The sequence below is a fragment of the Ambystoma mexicanum genome, chromosome 6p (genome assembly GCF_040938575.1).
Source record: "Ambystoma mexicanum isolate Mex_15411 chromosome 6p, UKY_AmexF1_1, whole genome shotgun sequence".
Lineage (NCBI taxonomy): Eukaryota > Metazoa > Chordata > Amphibia > Caudata > Ambystomatidae > Ambystoma > Ambystoma mexicanum.
The window spans coordinates 601,498,899-601,523,596 of record NC_090935.1 but is presented as its reverse complement, the minus strand read 5'-3'; the positions used below and the strand labels follow the sequence as shown (position 1 = coordinate 601,523,596).

General features: G+C 47.9%; 1 protein-coding gene across 1 annotated transcript in view; it reads left to right on the top strand.

The window, feature by feature from the left end:
• AGGF1 (angiogenic factor with G-patch and FHA domains 1) overlaps positions 1-24,698 on the top strand; it is a 905,326-nt gene that overhangs the window by 223,265 nt on the left and 657,363 nt on the right. Inside the window, exon 5 of the mRNA XM_069627444.1 lies at positions 18,839-19,027. Within this exon, the coding sequence (XP_069483545.1) occupies positions 18,839-19,027 (189 nt within the window). The remainder of the gene's footprint in view (positions 1-18,838; positions 19,028-24,698) is intronic.

Here is a 24,698-nt window from a genome sequence, read left to right as displayed (position 1 = left end):
TATCCACAGAAGTCTTGGCAAATAGTATAGCGAACATACGAAGCGTCATGAAAAGCAGTCATGTGATCTTCTGAGCACGTGCGTTGAAGGCGTGCAACAACTAGACTGTCACTTATCCTGTGCCCGTAGTGCATAGCCATCTTGGAATATCCGCGCAATGTGGAACCACACAACGACCATTGCCGTCTCAACTGCCATCGCTGGAAAGGTGTAACAGTAGGTCTCTGGCGGCATCCTTGATTATCTGGGCCGGGCAGTAATCTCCTTTGCAATTGGATGGTTTTAGTGAGGCAATGATTTTTTCAGTTTCATGAGTGGAAACTTTAGAGAATTTGAAGGGTGTTAGGCTAGGTTTGGGCGTGGGCGTGCTGGGAATTTCACTAAGAGGGAGCAAGGCTTTTTTTTATAGCAATTTTTGATTGGAGTGTTTTTACTTCATTTGCGAGGGCATTTTGGATATTGGTACACCATTGCTTGTCTTTGGGTACGTTATCAGGTGGTGATATGGGGGATTCGAGTTCTCGCAAGATTGCGAATAGTTCCTTTGTATTGGAGCATGCTTTGTAAATTTGGTCGTTATAGACTTTTTTTAGCTTGGATGATTGCTTTCTTATAATTCGTAGCGCGCAGTTTGAGTTTGTTTATTTTCAGCTGTAGGGGAGTGTTGCCATACAGTTTCAAGCTTCCTTTTTTCCAGACTCAGTTCTTTTAGATGAGGGGGTGAACCAAGTATTAAGGTGGGATTGTTTACTTTTACAGTTTTTCAGTGGGGCGATGGTGTCCATGGCTATGGCCATGGTGTCGTTGTATATTTTAACCGTGGTGTCTGGGTCAGAATCAAATGGCAAGGCATTGATGGTTGGGAGGAGCAGGGGTAGGATATTGTCTGGTGTGATTTTTCTGGATCTAGTAGGAACAGATGGTGCCATTGTTTTTTCAATTCTGGGCATCTTGTTAAGTGTTAAGTAGAAATTGATGAGGAAGTGGTCAGTCCAAGGCTGGGGTGTAATTTTAGTGATAGTAGTAGGGCAGTTAGAAGTGGCTACCCAGTCTAGTATTCTCCCTTTGTCGTGGGTGGGGATGAGGACTTTTTGAGTGAGGCCATGCCCTTCAAGCATGGTAGCGATGGCTTGCGCTTGTTTGTCATTTGGGTCGTTTAGACCTAGGTTGAGGTCGCCAAGGATCTTTGTCTGGGATGACCTTTTTGTTTTGCCGCTAAGAGGCTGGATAATTCCTCTTCGAAAAGGCCTAAGGGCCCGGGTGGCCTGTAAATGAGATAAAATAGTTAGGGGTTGGCATGGGGATATCAGTAATTTAGCGGCCAGGAGTTCACAGGATTTTAAGGTGGGCATTGTTAACCTTACATTCAGGTTGGATTTGGCGATGATGGCTAAGCCACCACCTCTGGCATTAGGGCGGTCTAGTCTAAGTAGTTGGTACTCTTTGGGTATTGGTAGGGAGAGGGCTAGACCTGCTGCGTCATGTAGCCAGGTTTCTGTGACTGCTAGGGGGTCAAGGTTATCTAAGGTAAGGAGGTCGGCTATTTCAGTGGCGTGGGCCACGGATCTAGAATTGATCAGTTCTCCTGTTATGGAGGTTGTTTTAGGCAGACAGTTGGTGTTAGAAGTAACCGGGATGGGTTCTTTCATGAAGGTGCTAGCAGGTAATTGTGGTTTAGGTTGCGTTTATCTCCTAGTCTGGTTTTTGGGTATGGTACGGCGGTTCAAATAGGCGTTGCTAGGTAACTGCGATTCGTAGAGGGTGGAGAGTCTAGCGCGAAGCCTAGAGTTTCTGTGGAGAGTAGGGCAGGGTGCATGTTTAAATTGGTCCATAGTTGACGGTATAAACTGTAATAACGGCAGTGGGGCGTATGTTAATTGGGTTGTTTAAAAATGCATTCGGCTAGAGTTGAGGATATAGTACTATATAATGTCGTATAGATAAGTGGGTTTAGAGCACAGGATCCTAAGGCTGGTACAGTAGGCGGTCACTCAATTAGGGCACAGTGGACTTAGGATAAGGCTAAAACAACTATTCAGAGGTTCTAACTTCGCTACTGGGCTAGTCAATAGTCTAGGCAATGGTCTAGGCAATAGTCAGTCAAGTGCTGTAGTCACAGATCGTAGTGGGCAATACCATGTGCTAACACGCACATGTTCACAGTGGTAAGTAAGCCTGGTAAGGCGAATGGCAAAATGTTGCCTACGAACAGCAAGAGGCACGGTCAAGAGGGCAATGTGGACTATAAGCGACCATAGGTACACTCAAAATGGCAGATGTGCCTAGGACAGAGCAACATAGGCATATCATATAGTTCAGCTGTGAGTGCAGAAAAGCAGTTCTAGCAGGGGGGGCTAGATACGGTTTTACCAAATGTACTACAGGATACAGTTTCATCACGTGTATATAAGGTAGACATAATATGCAATTAGGTTACAGTGAATATATTATGATGGGAAACCTTACTCGGATAGGCTAGGTGGGAGGCAGTGCTAGGCTATATGCTGATTATAATAGAGGCATTGCGCTTTGCTCGAGCTACAATCATGGTGGGCAATATTGTGGCTCGCAGACAATAAGTTACACCTTTACAGTTCTTTTATAATGAACGGATATGAGGACAAGCATAAGGTGCAGTGCAAACCTAAACTCTACTGGAGCATAGATACTACTAATAGATAGCACAGGTAGATACAGGAGCAAAGGTAAAACAAGGCAGTGTAGCGCAAGTAATCCATAATAGAACTGCTAGACTTACGGCGACATGTTTGTATCAGTTAGTGGCAGTTAGTCTTGGCGAGGGCTCAGTGCACGGTGCTGATGGTCACAGGGGTAGTGGACCAGAAAAAGGGCAGAGGTTCTGGGCGAACGGCAAAGAAGGCTGAGGACAGGTATTGGCCTTGTTTCCCTGGGCCTTGGTAGGAGTGGGCCGGCTTCGCCTACCGGCTCACGATAGGTGGCTAAGATCAGATCAATAGCCAATCTGTGCTCAGCATACTCTGCTGGGCTCAGGTAAGCACTGGAGGTCGGTGAAAGATTGCGGGCGGCCATCTTTAAAGCTGCAAAACTCCTCGTGGTGGGTAATGGTGGCAATGGGTCTCAGGCAGCTGTTGGCATCTAGATCACAGCATAGAGGCTGAAAATATTTATTGTACTGAGTACTGACAAGTACAGTATTGAGACGACTGGCCTGGATGAGGCTACCAATTTCAGGCCTGAGGTCCAAGCTCAGATATTGGACATGCCCTTCGATGGTCAAGAACTCTTTAGGGAAAAAGATCGATCGGACACGGACACAGCCCGTGCCATCAGCTCTTTAAAAGATAAAGACGAGGATCACCGGTCCTTTCGTCCTTTTCGAGGTTCATCCTCTAAGTACAGAGTAAGTAACTCATACCAGGACACCAAGTACGCCCAGAGAAGGAAGCGGGGCTCCGCTCAAGGGAAGTCGCAGAACAAACCAAACTTGACAGTCCAGCTCCTCCAGTTCTTTCAACGCTGGCAGTCGATAACATTGGTCAAATGGGTGTTACAGGTGGTCAGGGAGGGACACACCTGAGAATTTCTAGACCTGCCCCCGACTCCACGCAGGGTGCAAATGTCGAAACAAGTCCTGTCTGAACTCCAAAAATGCTGCAGAAGGCAGCAATAGAGCCAGTACCTTACTCTCTAAGGGCAAAGGGTTTCTACTCACATTTCTTCCTCATCAAAAAGAATGGTCAATGGAGACCCATCTTGGATCTGAGAGCGCTCAACAAATCTATCAAACAAATCAAATTCAAGATAACTTTGCAAGGAGTGCTCCCTTGGCTAAACATGCACGATTTTTTAGCCACTCTAGACTTGGAGGACGCATACTTACACCTACCGATCCACCCAGCACAAAGACAGTTCCTCAGGTTCACTGTAGGCGAGCTTCATTTTCAATTTTGAGTGCTCCCGTACTGTCAGAAATCAGCACAGTGTGTTTACAAAATGCCTAGCACCAGTAGCTGCAAAACTCAGGAGGACAGGAACAGAAGTATTAACATATTTAGACGACTGGTTGATAAGAGCAAGTTCTGCCGCAAGCGCATGCTTGGCAGTTTGAAAAACGATAAATCTCCTAAAAGAGTTGGGTTTCTCCATAAACAACGCGAAGTCTTGCCCCGTTCCCAGCAAGACAGTTCTTTTCCTGGGAGCCGAACTCAATACCAACATTCCCCGGGTGAGACCATCGGCAGAAAGCGCAACAGCAATTCTCCGCTTGACCTCGTGGTTGTTATTGAGAGAGAGACAAGACATTGGTGCTCTTTTACAAATCCCTCCTGGGCATGATGTCCTCATGCATATTCCTCATACCAAATTTTAGGCTTCGCAGGAGGCACTGGACCACCAATGGAAACAAGCTCTCGGCGCTGCACAAGGCTCTTCAATGGTGGAACGCTCCGCAGAACCTATTACAAGGGATGCCGTTTCAGGCGCTAACGTGTCGACCCTTCTCTTGAAGACGAACACATCTCTATCGGGCTGGGGCACTCATCTTGCAGACCTACAAACAAGGGCTCTTGGTCAGCCCAGGAGTCCCAACTCCACATCAATGTGTTGGAACTCGGGCCATAAGGTGGGCACTGAAAACTTTCCTTCCTGTAGTAGCGGGGCAGGTACTCACTGTCCAGACAGACAACACGACCTCCATGCACTACACAAACAAGCAAGGAGGCACGAGGTCAGAGATCTTATCTCAAGAAGCTCAACTACTATGGGCATGGGCCTTGCATCATGGAGTCCAAATCAAGGCGGAACATCTCCCGGGAGTGGACAATGTCCTAGCGGACAAACTGAGCAGGGACTACACGTCTTCTCACGAGTGGGAGCTGGACGAAAAGGAAGCTCAGCGGATCTTCGCCTTATGGGGCAATCCACATCTCGATCTTTTTGTCAACGGGGCCAACAAGAAATGCAGAATGTTCGCCTCCAGGTACTCAGAGCGACAGTCAGTCAGTAGGAGACACTTTCTCAGTAGATTGGACGGGGAAATTCCTATATGCCTTCCCCCCCTTTCCATGATACTACGCAGACTGAAAGAGCAGAAGTGTTCAGTGATCCTAATTGTACCGGACTGGGCACGGCAGGTCTGGTATTCGACCGTACAGCACCGATCCCGATGGCCCCCGATTTGCCTTAAAGCGCATCAATATCTATTGACGCAACAGAACCGCAAGGTCCTCCACCACGACCCAGCGAGCCTGTCTATCAAGGCTTGGTTCCTGAGCAGAGTAAGCTGATGAATCTTAATCTGCCTGCGGAGTGCTGGTATATAATCAGGGTCTCTAGGGCCCCTTCTGCACGCATCACCTACACTAGGAAATTGACTCATTTTTCCAAGTGGTGTGAGACGTATGCTATTGATCCTCTCACCGCTTCGGTTGAGCAAGTACTTCCCTACTTGTTGCATTTAGCCAAAGCAGGACTTCCACTGTCTTCTATTAAGGTCCATATATCAGCTATTACGGCATACACGACGACCGGAGATGCAGTTATTACTCTCCCTTGCCAGCTGTCGAGGTCTTCTTTAAAGGGCTTTTGCGTACTTCCTCCTACGCCCACGCTGGTTCCAACCTGGAGCTGAACACTGTGCTGACAGCCCTCATGGAGCCTCCTTACGAGCCCATCCACAGGTGCGATGTAAAATTCTTGTCATGGAAAGCGGCTTTTTTTCAATAGCCATTACTTCGGCCAGGAAGATCAGTGAGTTACAAGCCTCGTCTTCTGAACCACCATTCACCTTGTTCCATAAGGGCCGTGTCATTTTAAGACAGCACCTTAAGTTCCTTCCGAAGGTAGTATCGGAAATGACGCTCGCAGAACGCATTGTCCTACCAACTTCCTTCCAGAATCATTCTTCGGAAGCAGAAAGAACATTGCATTATCTGGACATAGCAAGAGTATTAGTTTTTTTTGTATAGAACTAAGGAGTTCCGTTCTTCAAATAGACTGTTCATCGCTTTCTCTGGCCACACAAAGGGCCAGCATATTTCCAAACAAGGTCTGGCGCGCTGGGTTTCTTCTTGCATCAACCACAGCCATCAAACGAAGGGCGACCCCCCCCTCCCCTTTCCAAACCACCCTCAGCACACTCCATTAGAGGGAGAGCGGCGTCAACAGCATTCCATGCAGGGGTGGCCTTGAAGGACATATGCATAGCCGCCACATGGAGTACTCTGCACACGTTCGCTAAACACAACTGCCTGGCTGAAGATCCCAACAAAGAAACTGCAGTTGGACAGGCAGTGCTCCGCCACATCTTTGCATAAGGTAGGACCAGCCTCACTTTCCCATCTTTCCCAGAGTATGTAACCGTTGTGTTGCTGCATGGTAAAGGTTTGATCAGAGATATGTTTTCTGTATTTGTGCATATATGTATATGATGGTGGCATGTTTTTAACTGCTTGGTATTCTATTCAAGCATCTGAATCTATGAAAGATCCAATGCCGTAGAAGTCTTAGTTACTTACCTGTATTTCTCCAGCATTGGTATCTTTAATAGATTCACATGCGCCCACCCGCCTCCCCTGAGAGGCTGCTCCTACGCTCAGCTTCCATCATACTGTAATTCCTACTTTTCAAAATCTGAAGATGGCTGACTGGGGCGCAACTTAAGCCCTGCCACCTCATTGGTTGGGGTCATAAAGGACCAAAGTGAGGTGGAGGGACTACACAATGGAATGGCTCATAGGCCATAATGGACTATGTATATGCATTTCTATGTAGCAATGTATGTGTATTAAAACATGTTTTAATAATTATTTTTTATAACCGAGGATTCCCAGTCTGACGACGGGGAATGTTCAAGCATCTGAATCTATGAAAGATATCAATGCTGGAGAAATACAGTTACAGGTAAGTAACTAAGACTTTCTTTGAGGACTGAGGCGGGGCAGAGGTCAAGGGGCAAATCCAGAGGGTTTTTGGGCAGAGAGGACGAGAAATTCATCTCTGGAGATTGGTTTGAAGGAGTCGAAAAATGGGTGGAGATGTGGCGGGCGGGGGGTGGGGATTTGGTCGGAAGGGCCAGCGGATTTTGTTGCAGTCAGAGGAGGGCCTGTTTAAGAGAGGCCGTTGTGTCGAGACTGGAGTAGAAGTGGAGCAAGAGTGAGTCGCAGAGTGATTGAGAAGGGGGAGATTGGGCAGAGGTACAGGATGGTTTGACAAACTCGGAAATCATTTTGTGGAGTTCCTTGCTGGGGTTTTTACAGTTGTGAATCTGATTCTTGTAATGGACTTTTTTGGCATTCCGGATTTCAGCTTTATAGTAGCGATGGTGCAAGGCGAGGTTGGATCTACTCGGGTTGGTTGTTCTTTTCCGCCATTTGCGTTCTAGGTATTTATTTCGCTGTTTCGCCATTTTTAGCTCAGGAGTAAACCATTTGAGGTGAGGACCAGGATGTGGGGAGGAGTGGCAGGTGGGGGTGAGCAGGGTTAGTGAGTTATTTAGCCAAGAGGCGAAGCTGTTGATGGTTAAGGGTTCGTCACGGGGGGGTGTATGAGGGCGGGGGCTGAGAAGCAGCGCTTCGGCAAGGTCGGGCAAGATCTTTAGTTTCTTCCAGCATGTGTGGTGTAGAGGGGTGGCTGGTTCAGGGATGGGCATGGGGGCAGGATAGCGGATGGAGAAGGGGGAAAATGAAGTGATCGGACCAGATGAGAGGTATGGGAGGGGTGGCGGCTAGGTGTATCTGGTCGTGTGAGCTGAAGATGGCGTCAAGGGGTGTGTCCTTTGGAATGGGTTGGGCCGTTTATGTGAAGGGAGAGGTTAAGCGCATCGAGGCAGTCGACTAGAGAGTGGGTCATAGGGTTGGTCGGAATGTATAGCCAGATATTGAAGTCTCCTAGAAGGGCGAGAGATGGGTGGTTTACTTGGATGGTGGCTATAGAGTCACAGAGGTTGGTTTTGAAATGTCTGTCATAGCCGGGAGGTCTGTAGATGATTAGGAAGCTATGAGTGAATGACTGGGGCAGTGAGTTTTTACGAGAAGGGATTCGCAGGAAGGAGTGCAAGTCTGGGAGTCGACGAGTGAGACGGAGAAGTGAGATTTGAAAACGACTGCAACTCTGCCTCCTCTAGAGGGTCTGTTGAGTGGGACGAGGGAGTATTCAGGGCGGAGGGGGCTTCATGAGCAACAGGGGCAAAGTCAGCAGAGAATCAGGTTTCGGTGATAAAGACTAGGTCGGGATTGTCGGAGGAGAGGAGGTCAAAGATTCTGTCTGTTTTTTGCTACTGAGCGGGCATTAAAAAGGATGCATCTGACTTCTGAGAGAGGGGGTTGTCCTTGCGGTAGTAGGGGTGTGGGTGGGGTGGGGATTGCGGGTGAGGTTTAGGAGGGGAAGGTAGGGGGAAAGGTGGTAGCAGGTTCTAGATGGTAGCAGGTTCTGGATGGTAGCTGGCTGGTCAATGGTTGAGGGAAAGAGAAGGCGAGGGAGTGAGTGGTGGGAGGATGGGGTTGGGTGGGCGGGTGCAGTCAGTGGTCGGTTAGAGAGCAGGGTCGGTGGTTGGTTAGAGGACAGGGAGGGAGTAGGGGTTGGGAATCTGTGTCTGGATCTCATGGGGTTGGTGAGGTTGGGTTTGCTGGGCGAGAAGTCAAGGGAGAGGGGTTGGAAGAGGGGAGGGTGGGTGGTGAGGGAATGTGGGAGTGGATCTGCGGAGGAGGGCTGAGTAGAGGGACGAAGATGGGGACCAGGATAATTTTCTCTTCTCCCAGGGTTATGGTGCAGTCTGTGTGTGTGAGAGGGTGGGAGAGGTCTGATGGTGATGGAGATGAGGCCCCAGTTATTGGCAGGGCGAGAGCTGCAGTATTCTGGGAAAGGAACGGATACGGTGGGTTGGGGGTGTTGGTAGGTGTCGAGGGAGGCTAGGGCAGGGGAAGGTGGGGGAAGTGGGTGGGGCTGTGCGTGCGGTTCGCCGCGGGGGTGGGCGGTTCGATGGGAAGGTGGGAAGGGTGGACTATGTGGAAATTGGGGATGGGAAAGGAGGGTATGCTTGCAGGTGAGTGGGTGGGAGGGGTGGAGGAAACAGGTCTTTGGATGTATGGAGCGCCAAGAGGCTCCTCTGGCTTGGGAGTTGGATAGAGGGCGTGGTGGGTTCATGATGGGTGGGGTAGTTTGGGGAGTGGGGTAGTTTGGGGAGGGGGTGGGTGGATTCAAGGGGAGTGAGGTGCGAGGTGCACCAGAGTGAGGCTCTGAGATTGGATCTAGATAAGACGGGTGGAGTCATGGCACACTATCTTGATGTGAGACTCAACACAGTGAAGTAATTGGGGCTCACTCAATGATATTTGGGCGCACTATCTAGAAGTGAGAACACAGTGAAAATAGTTGGGGTACACTCCATGTTATTTGGGTGCACAATCTAAATGTGAAACTCGACACAGTGAAATAGTCAGGGCACACTCAATGATATACCTTGCTCAATGTTATTGGGCACACTTTCTAAAAATAGATTTTAACACGGTGACGCGATTAGGCACACTTTCTAAATTCAACTTTAACACAGTGACACTATTAGGGCACACTCAAATGTTTTTGGGAACACTTTCTCAATTCAGACTTTGACACATTCACCAACACAAGAACTTTACTTGCATCAGACACTTTGTTGGTAGAAACATTGTGACTTTGGGGCACATAGGAATTGGACTTCTGAAGTTATTGCATAATTCTTGTGACTTGGTTCCATATTACTGCATCACTTAACTTTTTTAAATTAAGTTATTGAATACATTCATAAGAACCTGTGGTTACTGTATATATATTTATAATTAACTACCACCTACTTGTTTCATTTGCTAGTGTGTGTTTTGGGAGTCAAATATAGTATTTGTGTACTTAACCTGTCTAAATTGAATTATTGTGTGCTTCACTGTGTGGACGCTTCTCCCACTCTCTCCCCTGAGAATAGCCTTGACTGTTCTGCATTGCTACCTTGATTGGGTTCTGGCTAACCTCTCAGAATTCCATTGTTCACTTTAACTAGGGTGCCCTCCTAAAATCTGTCCACCAGGCCAGATTCTAGAAATCCATCTCAACAATGAGCAACAGCCATCTTTTGTCATTTCACTAGGAGTCTTTTTTGATTCTCACTTTAACATTTCCTTGAATGTGAGCTACTTCACAAATGAAAACATCTGCTACATACTTCTACGTTGTACAAGCAGTCTTGAATAGCATGCTGGCCGGATAGGAAGCCAATGCAGTACACAGAGGATGGCAGCGATTGAGTTGAATTTTCACATCCCCGTAATAAGACTTGCTGTGGCACAGTGGACTTTCTTTAGGGGAGCCAAGTGAGCGGTTGGTATCCTTAACAGGAGGGGGCATTTCCCCCATCAATGTGCAAGATCACAAGCTTCTGCCGTACAGTCATAGTCCTGCGGAGGGATGAAGGGTTTGATTTTGCAAACGGTGGAGATTTAGAGCTAAGTTGTTTGGGCCTTCTTGACTAGGTGTTTTCTGGATGGATAGGCTGCTGTCGAGACCTGAGGATCAAATTCTTCTAGGCGCAGATCATTGAGCCATTGATGAACAAGTTGGTTAGCAGGGGATCGGGGTGGAGGGGGGCGGGGGAAATTAGTATGAATTCAGTCTTTGATGGGTTAAGTTTCAGGTAGGCTATATGTTGATGTCCTGTGGGCGTTTTTACTCTTAATGTACAACTGAGTATCATCTGCATATTGGTGGATGGCTGTATATTGGGATCTTTAAGGAGTGTTCCCATATGCTACATGCAAAGGTTTAAAAGGATTGGGGAGGATTTTGAGCCTATGGGGACTGTTCAGAAGACTGGCAGTAGGTTGGAACACAACTGGTTCTTCTGGATGGTCTGGTGTTTTCTGAAGAAGGAAGTAGTACACCAATTCATATCAGTACCAGAGAATCCTATCCTGTCGACGAGGAGGGAGAGGATTGTCGATTGTGTTGAATTCAGCCGAGAGGTCAAGGAGGCATGTGTCGCACTCATTCTTGATTTCCACCACCTGGATGGTGCCTTTTTAGATGGTACCCTTGGGATGGAACTCTGACTGATAGTCATTTGGGAGGTGTAGTTTTTTTATTCTACCAAGTTGTTGTGTATGGACTACTTTTTCCAAATGTTCCCAATAAACAGGAGGTTTTTAATGGACAAGCAATTGAGCAGGTAGTCTGGATCTATGGTCGTTTTATTTCAAAACGGATTGTATGAGACCAGTCTTAAGGGTGTCTGGGAATTAACCTTCTGTGAAAGAGGCATTAATGCTACTGAGCAGTGCGTTGAACGCTGGGCCCATCAGTTGTTTAGTGATGGAGGCTGGGAGGATTTTGTCTGAATAAGATTTAGGTTTGAGGGAGGCGATAGTTTTGAGGAGGTCTGATGGAGATGGAGGAGAGATTTTCGGTACTCTGGGCAGTGTGCACTCTGGGGTGCAGAGGGGCCAATATGATTGTCAGATTTTCTCTAATTTTTCAATAAAATAGTTGTTGATTTCATCGCATTTCTCCTGAGTTGCTGACACCTCTTTGTCAGATGAGGGTTTGTTACAAAGCTTTAATACTTTAGAGGGCTTTACTCCTGTTAGAGGCTGCTGGGATTATTGTGGAGTAGTAAACAACTTTGGCCTGGGTAATCAGAATCATACGGTTGGTGCAGAGAGATTTGAAGTGTGTGCTGTACAACGGGAGGGTGGCAGGATCTGAACTACATCTGGAGCTTATTCACTGTTCATAGGATATACCAAAAAACATATCACCACACTCCAATTTTCTTTAAAATAAAATGACTTGGGGATGGGGGGGGGGGCGTGGCTTGGCGACAACATGGCTCCATAAAAGCTCCTGGCTGAACCGACCGCTCGGGCAGATTTACGCCACAAATCCTCCTCCGTTTTGATACCAAATAAGTCATATGCAGAGCTAAAGTGGTCCCTGATCCGGTGCTCCACGCAGATTGCAGCGCAAGACCCCCATCTTCAAGATATAACCGAATTGAGGCAGCACCCGCGTACATTCGCAGGAACAAAAATGGTGGCCACAATCAGCCGGAGCCCGGAACGGACCAAGACATTCGGAGGAGCAGAAGCGGTGCCACAGTGAAATTCGCATGAGATTCTGCCGCCGGGGAGCGCAGCACCGACTGAGCGAGTGCGACCAACATGCCCATGAACTAACACACTTGGGCAAACAATAGCACAACGCCAGTGCCCAGCCTTGGACGAGGGACCCAAAGCCAATGCCAGCAGCTCCCGGGGCGAAGTCGAGCTGCCTGCCCAGCGGGCCATCCGGGCGTGAATGAGAAGGAAAGCGCAAGCAGCTGCAATAACGCAACAGCAGCCGAGCCGCAACGCCAGCGCCTGGTCTCGGACGCAGGACCCAAAGCCAGCGCCAGCAGCACCCGGGGAGAAGCTTAGCTGCCTGCCCCCGGATCTTCCGGGCGCGAATTATAGGGAAATCGTGAGCCGCTGCAACACCATTATAGCAGTCGAGCCGTCCGACCCCCGGTGAGCAGCGACGTGAGGAACCGAACTGGGAACCCACCACACGGAGCAGCGGTGAGTCATTACCCCCTGCCCCCATTGGGATCCCCACAACTAGAGGTCCCGGCAGTGCCGGCACTGCGGCGGACCCAGAGGGACCCCACCTTAGCCCAGCAGCCTGCAAACCCACAACTCTGGGTCTAAGTCGGCTCACACCCTGACCAGGCCACACGGAGCAGCATCTCACGCATGGGGGCAGGAGGGGTCCCCCCACCAGGAAAGCACCTGAATAAGTCACCGCCAGAGGAAGCCACACCACAACTACGCCACAACCCCCCCCGGAGAGAGCACCGCACAAGTAGAACGGCAACAAGGCGAAACACAGGTGCTGATTCACAAGCTCCCAACCAGACCATGCAAACACCCACCAAGGGAGTCACTCAAGAGACTACCACGCAACTCTCCACAAAGGGGGGGGGAGAAACCACCACCACACTAGGAAAGCAGAACTCATGGATCTCCCAAAACATTGATACTCGTGGTTATCCTGCCCCACCCCCTCCTCTGCTCACATTACTTGCCCAATTACCTACCGGTCTGCCAAACTCGCAATCGGCAGGAGAACTAGCGCTGCAACTGCGCTCACCAGGACCCGGAGACACAGCTGGGGGAGAAAGCATCACCCGAACATTGAACAAGGGGTTCCATAAAAAGCCAAAATCAGCTGGCTTACGACAACTGAACCCACATATACCCAGTGAGCGTCCCCAGACCCAAAACGCCACCATGGCAAAAAGCAACAAAACAACAAAGCAAACGGATATTGCTGCCTTGATGGGTGCCTCAGCAGCGGAAAAGCCAAAGAAGGCAGACCATACATTAGACTTCACCTCAGAGCCGACCAGCCCCTCCATGGGCTCAGAAGCAACCCAATCCGCAACTAAATCCAACCTAAAAGACCTACTATCAGCAATAACCAAGGAAATACAAAAAGGAACCGAAGAGGTCACAAAGAAAATCACTGCACTAGATAAATGGGTAGCGGAGGTTGAGCAATGCACGGGAGACCTAGAAAATACCATATGCGACGACACCTTTGACCTGGAAAGGAATCTAGACAGAATAGCAGCCCTAGAAGTGAAATATGACCTACTGGAACTCGAGCAAGAAGACACGGAAAATCATCCCAGAGGAACAATATCCACCTATGGGGAATCCCCACAACGATCAGGGACGCTGAACTGGAGAACTTCACCAGAGAACTGTTCAGATTCATCTTTACTCTCCCAGACAGCTCCACCCTGGAGATCGATCGGGTCCACCGCACAATCCAACGGCAACCCTCACAATTCCCGCCAGATGTCCTAGCACAAATCCATTTCTTCAAGATAAAAGAAGAGATCAGGAGGGAGACCAGGGCAACCAAGCAAATCCTCTTCAGGGGAGCAAACATCTCACTGTACCAAGACCTGTCTGCAGTGAACCTACAGAAAAGGAAAGCACTCTGTAATCTTACAGGCTGGCTGATTGAACATAAGGTGCAGTACAGATGGAACTTCCCAACAGCTCTGAATTTTACATGGTAGGGGGCCAGGAAATATATCTGCACCCTCAAAGAAGTGGAAAAATTCATGTGGAAAGAACCAGAAAGCAAAGCCTCAGAATCTGTGACACAGCCAAGATAAATTAAAAACCCAGACTGAAGGAGCTTGGTCCAGAGTCACCAGAAAGAGCAGACTGAGGCCCATGGAAGACCAAGGAACCGAACTGAGACACACAAGAGGGCCACAACCAAATTCCAGCCCTGCACCACAATACCCTACCCACAAAAGGTACCACCACAACATCATTGGGGGACCACGGCGAGGGAGAACTAGGAAACGAGCGGAAAAGCACCAACAACCCAGAGCTCTGCCGCAAACACATAGACCCCGTTCCAACTCACTCCAAAACACAATACGGGAGCCCAATCCCACACTAACCGACTCTGCGCTCCCCAACCGATACATCAGCAGCACTCGGGCCCATTTGGCCACAAATTGCCCGACGTTCTGGTCCAGCCAGCCTTCCCTGTTGGACGAGGCTGGTCTTGGTCCAAGGAACTGGGAGAGGAGGAAGAAAGGGGAGATGGGGGGGGGGGGGGAGTTGGGGCACGTTGCCCTCTGAGGGAAATAGACAATATACCTCAGACATACACAGACACATCACATAAAAACTCACCAAGATAGGACATTCACTCACGGGCCCCGGAGGGCAGAATGGACAAGCCCTTAGGGGCGCCACAGCATGAACACATTAGTCCAGATGGAAGATAGAAACATGCGCTTCCTTACGTGGAACGTAGGTGGCCTTAACTCTCAGAGGAAACGCAAGTCACTAGAGTGCAGGCTGAACAATCTAGACAAAGATATCGTAATACTGCAAGAAACCCATCTACTAGCAGCAGATCAACACCGCCTCAGGTTCCGACGATTCACACAGGCTCTCTTTGCCCCCTCGGGGGGGGAAAAGAAAAGAAAAGAAACGGGGGGTAGTAATCTTACTGAGCAAGAACTTCACGTTTCGAGACCTCACAGTAAAAAGAGACCCAGCAGGCAGGTTCCACATGGTGAAGGGATACTTAATGGAACAAGCGGTCACCATAGTGGGGCTATACTGTCCGAACACAGACCAAGCCAATTTCCTACAGAACCTAATCCCAAAGCTAGCGGCATTCACCACGGGTCACCTGATCATAGGAGGGGATTTCAACATGGTCCCAGATCCCGCAATGGACAAAACCCTCCCACCATCCAACCTGAACTACACCTGAGCCCTAGCCCCCACAAAACAAATGCGAGAAACAGAAACCATAGACTTGTGGCGGCTGGCGAACAGAAGTAGGGACTACATAATCAGTGTAACGGCAGAGTACCACCGAATCGCTAGGATTCAGACAACAGCACTGGAACACAAAGTATCAGAGATAAACGACTTAAAATCCATCATTTCAGAAAGCTAGAAAGAGAGCTGAAAAAAGCAAGGACCGCGATCGAAATGCACTGGGCAGATCGATCGGCCAAATATACTAAGCAGTTTTACTATAGTAAAAGCAACAAGGCCAACCGAATACTCGCCCACAAACTGCAGCGGATAAACAAAAAGAAAAATATAATATGCATCACTGGGGAAGACTGGATCACCCGATACTCGGACCAAGGTAAAATGAACGCCCTCACAGCCCACCACAAAACAATGACAGGCCCATCCACCAGCCCCGAAACCCAACGCCAGGGCAAGCAATGCCTACAGTCATTCATAGCACCCAACAACAAACAGCAATTCTAATCCCTCGAAGCCCCGATAACATCTGAAGAAATCGGAGAAACCATTAAATCCCTGAAGAACACCGCTCCAGACCCGGACAGGCTAACGGACACGGGCTAACAGCAACATTTTATAAATCATTCTTGCAGGTTCTGGCACCGCAACTCTCCCAAGTGTTCAACTCATTCTTAGAATCACGGAAAGGTCACCAAGACAATGGGAGAATCGCTTACGATATTGGTCCACAAGCTGGGGAAAGACCCAAAGCAAGTAGGCATACAGACTGATAACACTCATCAACCTAGATGGGAAGAGCTATTCCAAAGTCCTGGCCACTAGACTAGGGAGAGTGCTCCCAGACCTGATAGGCAGGGACCAGACCGGATTCATCCCCGGGAGGAGCACGTTCGACAACATCAAGAGAACAGTAGGCCTAATAGAGTGCCAATCGGCAGAAAGAACAACACCTGGTCATATCCCTAGACACACACGAAGCATTCAACCTAGTGGACTGGGCGTACATCAAGAACACCCTTGAGCACATGGGATTCGGACACAAGTTCACAACCTGGATAATGGCGAACTTTCAATCACCAACAACCCAGCTGCGAATAAATGGCCATAGGTCCGAAAACATACCCATCAACCGGGGAACTCGGCAGGGATGCTCGCTCTCCCCCCTGGTGTTCGCACTGTCCATGGAGGCCTTCGCCGGACGAATCAGACAAAACCCAGACATACATGGCATCTCTGTGGGAGACAGGGAATACAAAGTGGCATTATACGCCTAACAATCACTTGCCCGATCACCTCCCTCGACCCCATACGTGAAGAGATTGAAGGGTTATGGCATCAGGATTCAGAGTGAATTATGATAAATCGGCTGCACTAACAATTAATATCGCAAAGAAACGGAAGGAAGAACTCTCTCCCAAATTTTCCATTCCATGGGCCGAAAACACGATCCACTACCTGGGAGTACGCATCCCCAAACACCACACCCAGATATATCAGAGCAACTTCCGACAACTATTTAAAGAACTGGAAAAGGACCTAACACACTGGACCAAGCAAGAAATATCATGGATGGGTAGAGTAGCTGCAACAAAAATGAACATGGTCCCAAGACTACTCTACCATTGCATGGCACTGCCGACCCATGTCCCAAAAAGTGAGCTCAAAGGGCTACAACAAGCGGTAATGAAATTCATATGGGGGGGGAAGAGAGCTCGAATAGCGACACGCATAATGACCAGAGGCTGCAAAGTAGGTGGGCTGGTAGTCCCAGAGGTCTCCAGATACAAACAAGCCACTCAATTAGCCCCAGCATTCACATGGTCACAAACTACGGACACCCCTTACTGGGCACAAATAGCATGGTGCAAAGCTCCCCTACCAGACCTCCCACACATGCGGTTGCCAAGAAACCAGCCAAACGCAGGGCCCCTGAAAGCGACACATAGCACAATAGCGAACTGGAAAGCAGCAGCACGAAAATGGGGATCCACAGGAGTCATAGGCCCACTAACCGCTATCTGGGGTAACCCAGACTTCTCTCTAGGCCTCCAGCCTCTGAGCCACGCTGCATGGCAAACCGGGGGCCTGCGGACAATTTCAGACTTCCTAGTGGGAGACAATCCACTTACGTTCGAGGAGTGCAAAGCCAAATTTAAGGTCCCAGAAGCCGAAAGATTCAGATATTCCCAGATACGACACTGGCTATCACAAAGAACCATCAGGGAGAAGGGCTCTAGAGATCTAACAACGCTAGAACGCATGCTGACAACAGCCTCACCTAAAGGGAGGATCTCTGCACTATACCGTCTCCTGGACAAGCACGACGCTGCAACCAAAGAAAAATATATGGCCAATTGGGAAAGAGACTTGGAGCTACCCATAGATGAGAGCACCTGGAGCAAGATATGGACGAGGAACCACAAAAGCTTGCAATGCATTACCAACAGAGAATGTGGATATAAGATCTGCTATAGATACTACATCACCTGCGCAACTGCACAAAGCCAACCCGAACATGCCACCGGGTTGCTGGAGGGGGTGCAAAACTGAGGGAACCCTGTTTCACATGTTATCGACATGCCTACAAGCAGCGGCATACTGGAGAGAAGTCCTGAACTATATGAAAGCAATCACAGGCCTCACCATCCCCTGGGATCCAGGGATAGTACTGTTGGGGGGGCATGCAACGGCGAACTCCCCTTACTGCACACTTGGCTCGCCTGTGCACACATCTCCCGACTCTGGAGGAACGCTACAGGACCATCAATCCCGCTATAGTGGGCAAAATGCTGGGACAGAGTAGTCGCAGAGAAGATTACAGCCCTACCAGCAGGGAACCCGAGCAATCTTCAGAACACCTGGGCCCCATTCATGGACTTCGCAGAACCATTCCCAACCCTCTCCCGCAGACCCCCACTTACCCGCTGGCTAGGATAACTAAGAGCCCACGAAACACCACAGCAATAAAACACCCTTCCCACCTCACCTCATCACGGACTGAATGGAAGTATAACCCAGAGCCCACCCACCCGACCACCAAACTACTATACTAAAACAAGCATATGATGTGTTGTAACAAGAGCCTTATGAATTGTCTGATGTACTGTTGTATGTTAAAATGCCAATAAAATGTTGTATTGAAAAAAAAAAAATCACTTGAATGGAGGTTAGTGCACCAAAAGGTCAAATCCAGAAGGGTGGAGCCAGGGATTTCCTCTCTGCAGCATGCTTATTTGGAAGTTTCAAAGTCCAGTTCCAGTCATCTCAGAGATTACCAAGAGTACATTTTGTTTCGACTTGCACAAGTTACCTATTTTAATTATTAAATGAAATCTTCTCAATGCAGTAGTATGCCAGTGCAGGAGAGATCCCTTGTACAAGTTCTAGGAGCACCAATCGATTCACCCAACCTTTAGCATCTGTTGGAGATTTAGTGATATTTTCACTGTCCTGGCTTAAAATAGAAAGTCTCATGATTTTTATGCTCTTCAGTGAATCTAAAATGTTAATAAATTGTTTTCTTTTTTTGCTAGGAAAATCAGCTTTATTATGATGCACACACTGGAATCTATTATTACTACGATGCAGAGAATGGATGTTATAAGTTTCACTCTCGCATTGACCTGCGGGCTTTCCAGATATCAACATCTCAGCTGAATAAAGATAAAAAGATAAAAAGTAAAAGACGGGAGCCTGGTGCCACAACATCAAATAATGACAAGGTAATACTTTAGTTCAGTCTGAGGTTTGTTCAGCAATCAGAAATAGGTTTTACTACTGAAGAGCTCATAGGTGAAAACATTTCCCTTGTATTATTTCCAATTTTGAAGGTATTTCCCAAGTGTACAGATTTTAGCAATCTAGAAGATGGCAAACATAACGTGCCTAGACCAGATGTTCTATGATGAGGCAAAACCGTGCTTGAATATGTTGAACCATGGCCAGTTAATTAGAGCTGTTGATTCAAGTGTTTAGGTACTGTTGGGGAGTTTTACAAAAGTCCACCTTAGGTAGGACTTGAGAAGACTCACACTTAGGCTACAGAGCTCCAACCCTTAGTATAGGCCTGAACCACACAAGTATGTTGGTAGCAATGGCTGAGCAGTCAGGCTCATTTTAGGAGGCACATCAGGGTTGTAGGCAGTAGAAAGAACTTAAGAGTATAAACATAGACCAAATAAACACTGACACACTAAATGTTATTTACAACTAATGGTATATTTAACATATACACTAAGGTAAAGGTAAGCATAAACAAACAATAAGCAACTTTAGGAAAACCAATGCAATATTCACAGTAAGTAAACCACTTTGTAATACTTTTTAGAATGGTAGTGTGCAAAAAGGTAAGTGAAATATTTTTGTAATAACTGTTTCAGGTAAGATAAATGAAACAACCAACACAAAGTAAGTAAATACTTGGCAATAATTTCAGAGGCCTATCGCCGTAGAAGTCCATCCCTAACTAGTTATGAGTGTCAGTCAGTTTGGAGTACAAAACAGGTAAGGCACAGCTGTAGAAAGTTCGAATATTCCCGAGGTAGTCTTCTGTAGCAAATAAATCAACTCTTTTTTTGGTAAAAAGGGTCAGGGACTTTGGAGAAGACTCCCTGTAGGCACACAGGTTGTTTGGTCCGGGCAAATGTGTATGGGCGAATGCCCAAACATGCAAAAGAGCACTCCAGCAACACAGGAGCGACAATTCAGCTCTAGGTAAGTTCTGCAAGAGTCTCACAGTATCTTGGGAGTGAAGAAGTTGCAGCACACTTCCTCCACGATGCACCAGCAGACCCGGTCACCGGGTTCTTGGTCAGGCAGACGAAAGAAGGCACTCTGGAGTGGATCTTGCAGTAGCAGTCTAGGGAAGAGGCTTCCAGCAAGGGATTCTTCATATCTTCTCGTGGCTCTGTGTTTTTGGTACCCGTTTCAGGATATCAGATGAACTGTTGTCGACCGATCAGTTGGCCTTGCTTTCTCGGTCAAGCACTCTGGTGAGGGGGCTTCAAGGAGGGGAATCAAATCTTGCCTTTGGAGGTCCTGAAGGAATCGACCAAAGTTTTGGGAGGATTCGATCTTCAGAAGACGATGCACTGCATGATGATCGCTGGTCCCAGGGTATTGGCGGTTTGCCGCCTAAGAAGGTTGCAACTTGTCGTGGGATGGCTCAAAATGCAGGTCATGTCAAGACAGGTGGGTCCCACCAGTCTAAAGTGGAGAGTCAGCCACTTCAGAGTTCTCATGGTGCTTGGGGTTAGACCGCAGCAGTTACTCAGAGTGCTTCTCTGGTTGTCTGAAAGTGAATGGAGGACATCTTCTCATCTCCCATGTTGATTCTTCTTTTCCAGGGGTCAGCTTGTCTTCAGCCTCAGGATCCATGCCTTTTATGCAGGAACCCTGCCATCGGCACCCATGCACCATTCACACTCTGGCTGGTGGCTGTCCTACCAGGACAGTCAGCCCCCCAGTTGGAACTGGTTCCAGGCAGGCACACCAGAAGACAAAGAACAGCAGAGCTTCTGACTCCTCAGTTTCCTGTCCTCGCTGACAAGCTGGAACCTTGGCAGACTGCACAAAGGATTCACACCGAAGACGAGAGTCAAACCAGGACCTCCCCTACCCAGCACGACCGAAAAAGGGCCAGGAAGGGACACGCGAAAAAAGGATACAGCCATCATTTTGGGGCATTTGTGACCCTTCTGAGCATTACCACGACTGTGAGTACAAAAATACCCAAGTAGGTAGGATAAAGCCATCACCACCAGCCATTCAGGTTTGCCTGCCACTGTAACCAAAAAGTTACTGGAGCTATGAGAATGGGGATACTGTGTAACCCCTCAGCAGTACACATAAGAATGGGTCTGCTGATCTCACACTGCACAGAGAGTGCTGTGTGTAGCAGAATTCAATGACTGATGCCATGGAACCTGGAGGGTAGCATTTCTCCAAAAGAGTGTTAGAAAAAGAAATACAAAGTATCCCAAAAGATAGGGTAAAGGAATGGGTGTGTGGAAAAAGGTTCCCGCTCACTCGGGGAAACAGATAAAAAAAAAATCCCTAAGTCCAGCAAAAAGTGCTGGGTGACTCTTGTGTAGAGGAGGTTATGAATGAAAATGAAAATCTACTCTAATTGACACAACGAAAGGTTTGACACTGCGTTAGTCTAGTCTTAAAATCGTCACACAAAATCCAAGTTTTATACCTTTTCTTGAACAAAAAGCCTAAACGGCTTGTGGCCCTACATTGATTCTTCTTTTCTGCAAAGACTTCTAAAACATTGTGCAAAGACTTTTTCTACTTAACTACCAGAAGTGCTTTAACTCGTATAAACATTGACTTTGGCTTAACCTGTTATACTGAAGGACTCTGCTTAGGGGATCCAAAAGTATTTGCCTGCTTAAGAATATTTGTGGTCTCTTGTTTGTTCTAATAACCTTTTCCTTTGACCAAGTTCTAAAAGTATTCTAAATGCAAACAGTAAGATATTAATGTCCCCAGCAACCTAGCTATTGAAGTCACCTGAGGGTGTAGGTTGTGACTGTGGCCCATCCCAAAGGGGTCTTTACTTCCGAAGAAGGCTTATTCTAACTGACTGATAAATAAATTGGTAAGTGTTTATTCAAGAAACATTGTGTGTAAGTGTTTATTTGAATACTAGTCACTGAATTTCTGTGCAACTCCCCTACAGCTCACATTGACCCCTCCTGAGATAAGCATGGCGGCTCAACACGCTACCAACCTGTGCAGTACAGACTTGTACCAAAGGTTAGGTTCCTATTGCCAGAAGGTCAGGCTTGTTGTAGTGCACCCAAGGGCACTGCATACAATCTTGCCTAACACTCCCTCCCTGTCAAACACCTTGCTAAGAAACTATCACCTTTCCGGCCGTCACTGTCTCCAAAGCGGTGGATTCCACCCAGCGCGAGGTGTAATTGACCGGCACGACAATGAATCTTGAACGACCACCCAGAATATCCATGGGTCCTATGATGCCCACCGCCATCTTGGACCACACATCCTCAGGGATCTCCACCGGGTACACCGGCTCTGCCCTTGGCACCTTGCTTTTGTCACTCACGGCACATGCAATACACTCCTTCACCATGTTGCCATTCCAGGCCACCAGTATGATTCTCTTAACCTCCTTTTCGGCAATGACCTACCCAAATGTCCCTCGTGCACAAAATGTACCAACCTGCATCTTAAACTGCATTGAGGTATTAACCTCTGATCTCTTGCAACGCCCCAAGGACCTTCCGATTACTCGTGCCACACATGCCCATAGCCCTTCCCCAGAACTTTGTCACCCAACTCCAACACTCTGCCCCTAAGACCCTCTCTGATCTTAGTCAAAACGGGATCGACAGCACACTCCCAGTCCCATTTATCCTTGTCCTTTGCAGGGGACACACTTGCTACCTGTGTACCGCCTTACCAAACCTCTTGGCCATCCTTCGCTTCACTGAACGGGCTAGGTAATTGTGACAGACAATCTGCCACTGATCTTTGGAACCAGGAATGTGCTCCACTCTAAAGTTGAACTCCTGCAAGTCAACCATCCACTTGGCTATTCTAAGTGAAGCAGAGGACATCCCCTTGGTTGTTAGCACATACATGAGGGGCTTGTGATCCGTGCGTATAATGTAAGGAACACCCCACAGGAGCATTCTAAAATGTTTGGACACCCACATAGCGGCCAAAGTCTCCCTCTCTATTACGGCATACCTTCTTTCGGCATCCCTCAGCACTTCAGAAGCAAAGGCTATGGGGCGACAAACTGCACTCTCCCACTGTTCCAGGACGGCACCCAAACCCACCTCACTGGCGTTGACCGTTAACACGGTTTTGTTACTGGGACTGAATGATCCCAAGGATGGGGCGCGATCCAAGTCCCCCTTTTAAATCCTCAAACTCCTTCTGGCAACCCTCAGTCCACTCAAATTGAACACCTTTCTTCAACAACGCTCGCATATTCACTGTTTTCTCAGCATAACAAGGAATAAACCTCACCTAGTATTCAGTAATTCCCAAGAAAGATCTAAGCTGCTTCTTATTAGAGGGAGCAGGTGCCTCTAATTGCCTTCAATAGCTCTTCCTTTGGTCATATTCCTTTCTCATCTAATGTGTGGCCCAAATATGTTACACTTGGTGCCCCCATATGACACTTTGACCATTTTACTGTCAATCCACTCTTTCAACACCTGCATCACCTCAATTACCCTGTCATGCTTCTTGCGATGCCTTCCCCATACCAATATATCATCCTGGAAGTATTCTACACCAGGCACACTGCCAAAAAGGTTTTGCATAAGCCTTTGAAAAACAGCAGATGCTAGCCCAAAAGGCATGCAGCAAATACGATATGCTCCGAACGGAGTGACAAACGATGTCAGTGCACGTGACTCCGCTTGCAAATCTATCTGGTGGTACGCGGAAGACCAATCAAATGTAGAGAAACATTTTGCTTTTCCTATAGAGGCCAGCAGAGGATGACTGTCAACCCAAATATTGGCATTGAGTTACCTCAAATCTACACACATCCTCATATTTCCGTCAGCCTTCCGCGCCAACACCACCAATGACAACCATCCAGAACACTCCATCTCCTCAATTATGCCAGCTTCCTGAACTTTGGTGAGCTCACTCTTCAACCCGTCCCGGGCCATCATGGGTACCCTCCTCACTTTGTGAACTTTTGATACAGCACACCTCTTAAGGACGATTTGGTGCGAGAAACCCTTAAGCCTCCCCAACTTTTCCAAAAATATGGTGGGAAAGGCTTCTATGAGGTACTCGCCCGTAACAATACTTAGAGGTACAGTTGGTGTCCCTTCCCCGCCCGAACACACAATACTGGCTCTGGCTTTCCAGGGCTTATCTCAATTTCGAGAGCCGCCTGTTCATCCCAACCCAAAATGGTATCTCCTTTATGTGCAACATGGAGCTTTCCCTGGATGGTGCGCCCCTTGATTTCAATGCTGGCCCAGTCGTATCCCAGCACCTTGCTGGGTACACGATTGTAAGCATACGGGTTAATATCTGACAATCGGGGAAGATGCATCCTTGCCATAGCTCTTGGCATATTGTTCAGGGGACATTGTGTATGGGAACCCTGAGTCTACAAGCATTTGTAGTTGTACTCCGTTCACAAATAACATGGCCCTTTCCTCTGTGCACTGTGTTAGGGAGAATTCGCAAAATATGCTAATTCCTCCCACCTTAGAGCCCTCCAGCTCTTTTGCTAAACTTTGGGACTTTGAACTTTTTAAATCAATGTGTTTTACTCTTGTTTTTCATTTGGTTATTGAGTCTAAACAACTCCATAGGCATTATCTTTTCATTTGTGTCGCACAGACGATAGAGAAGGTACCAGAGTTGCCTTGGGTAAAGGGTGGT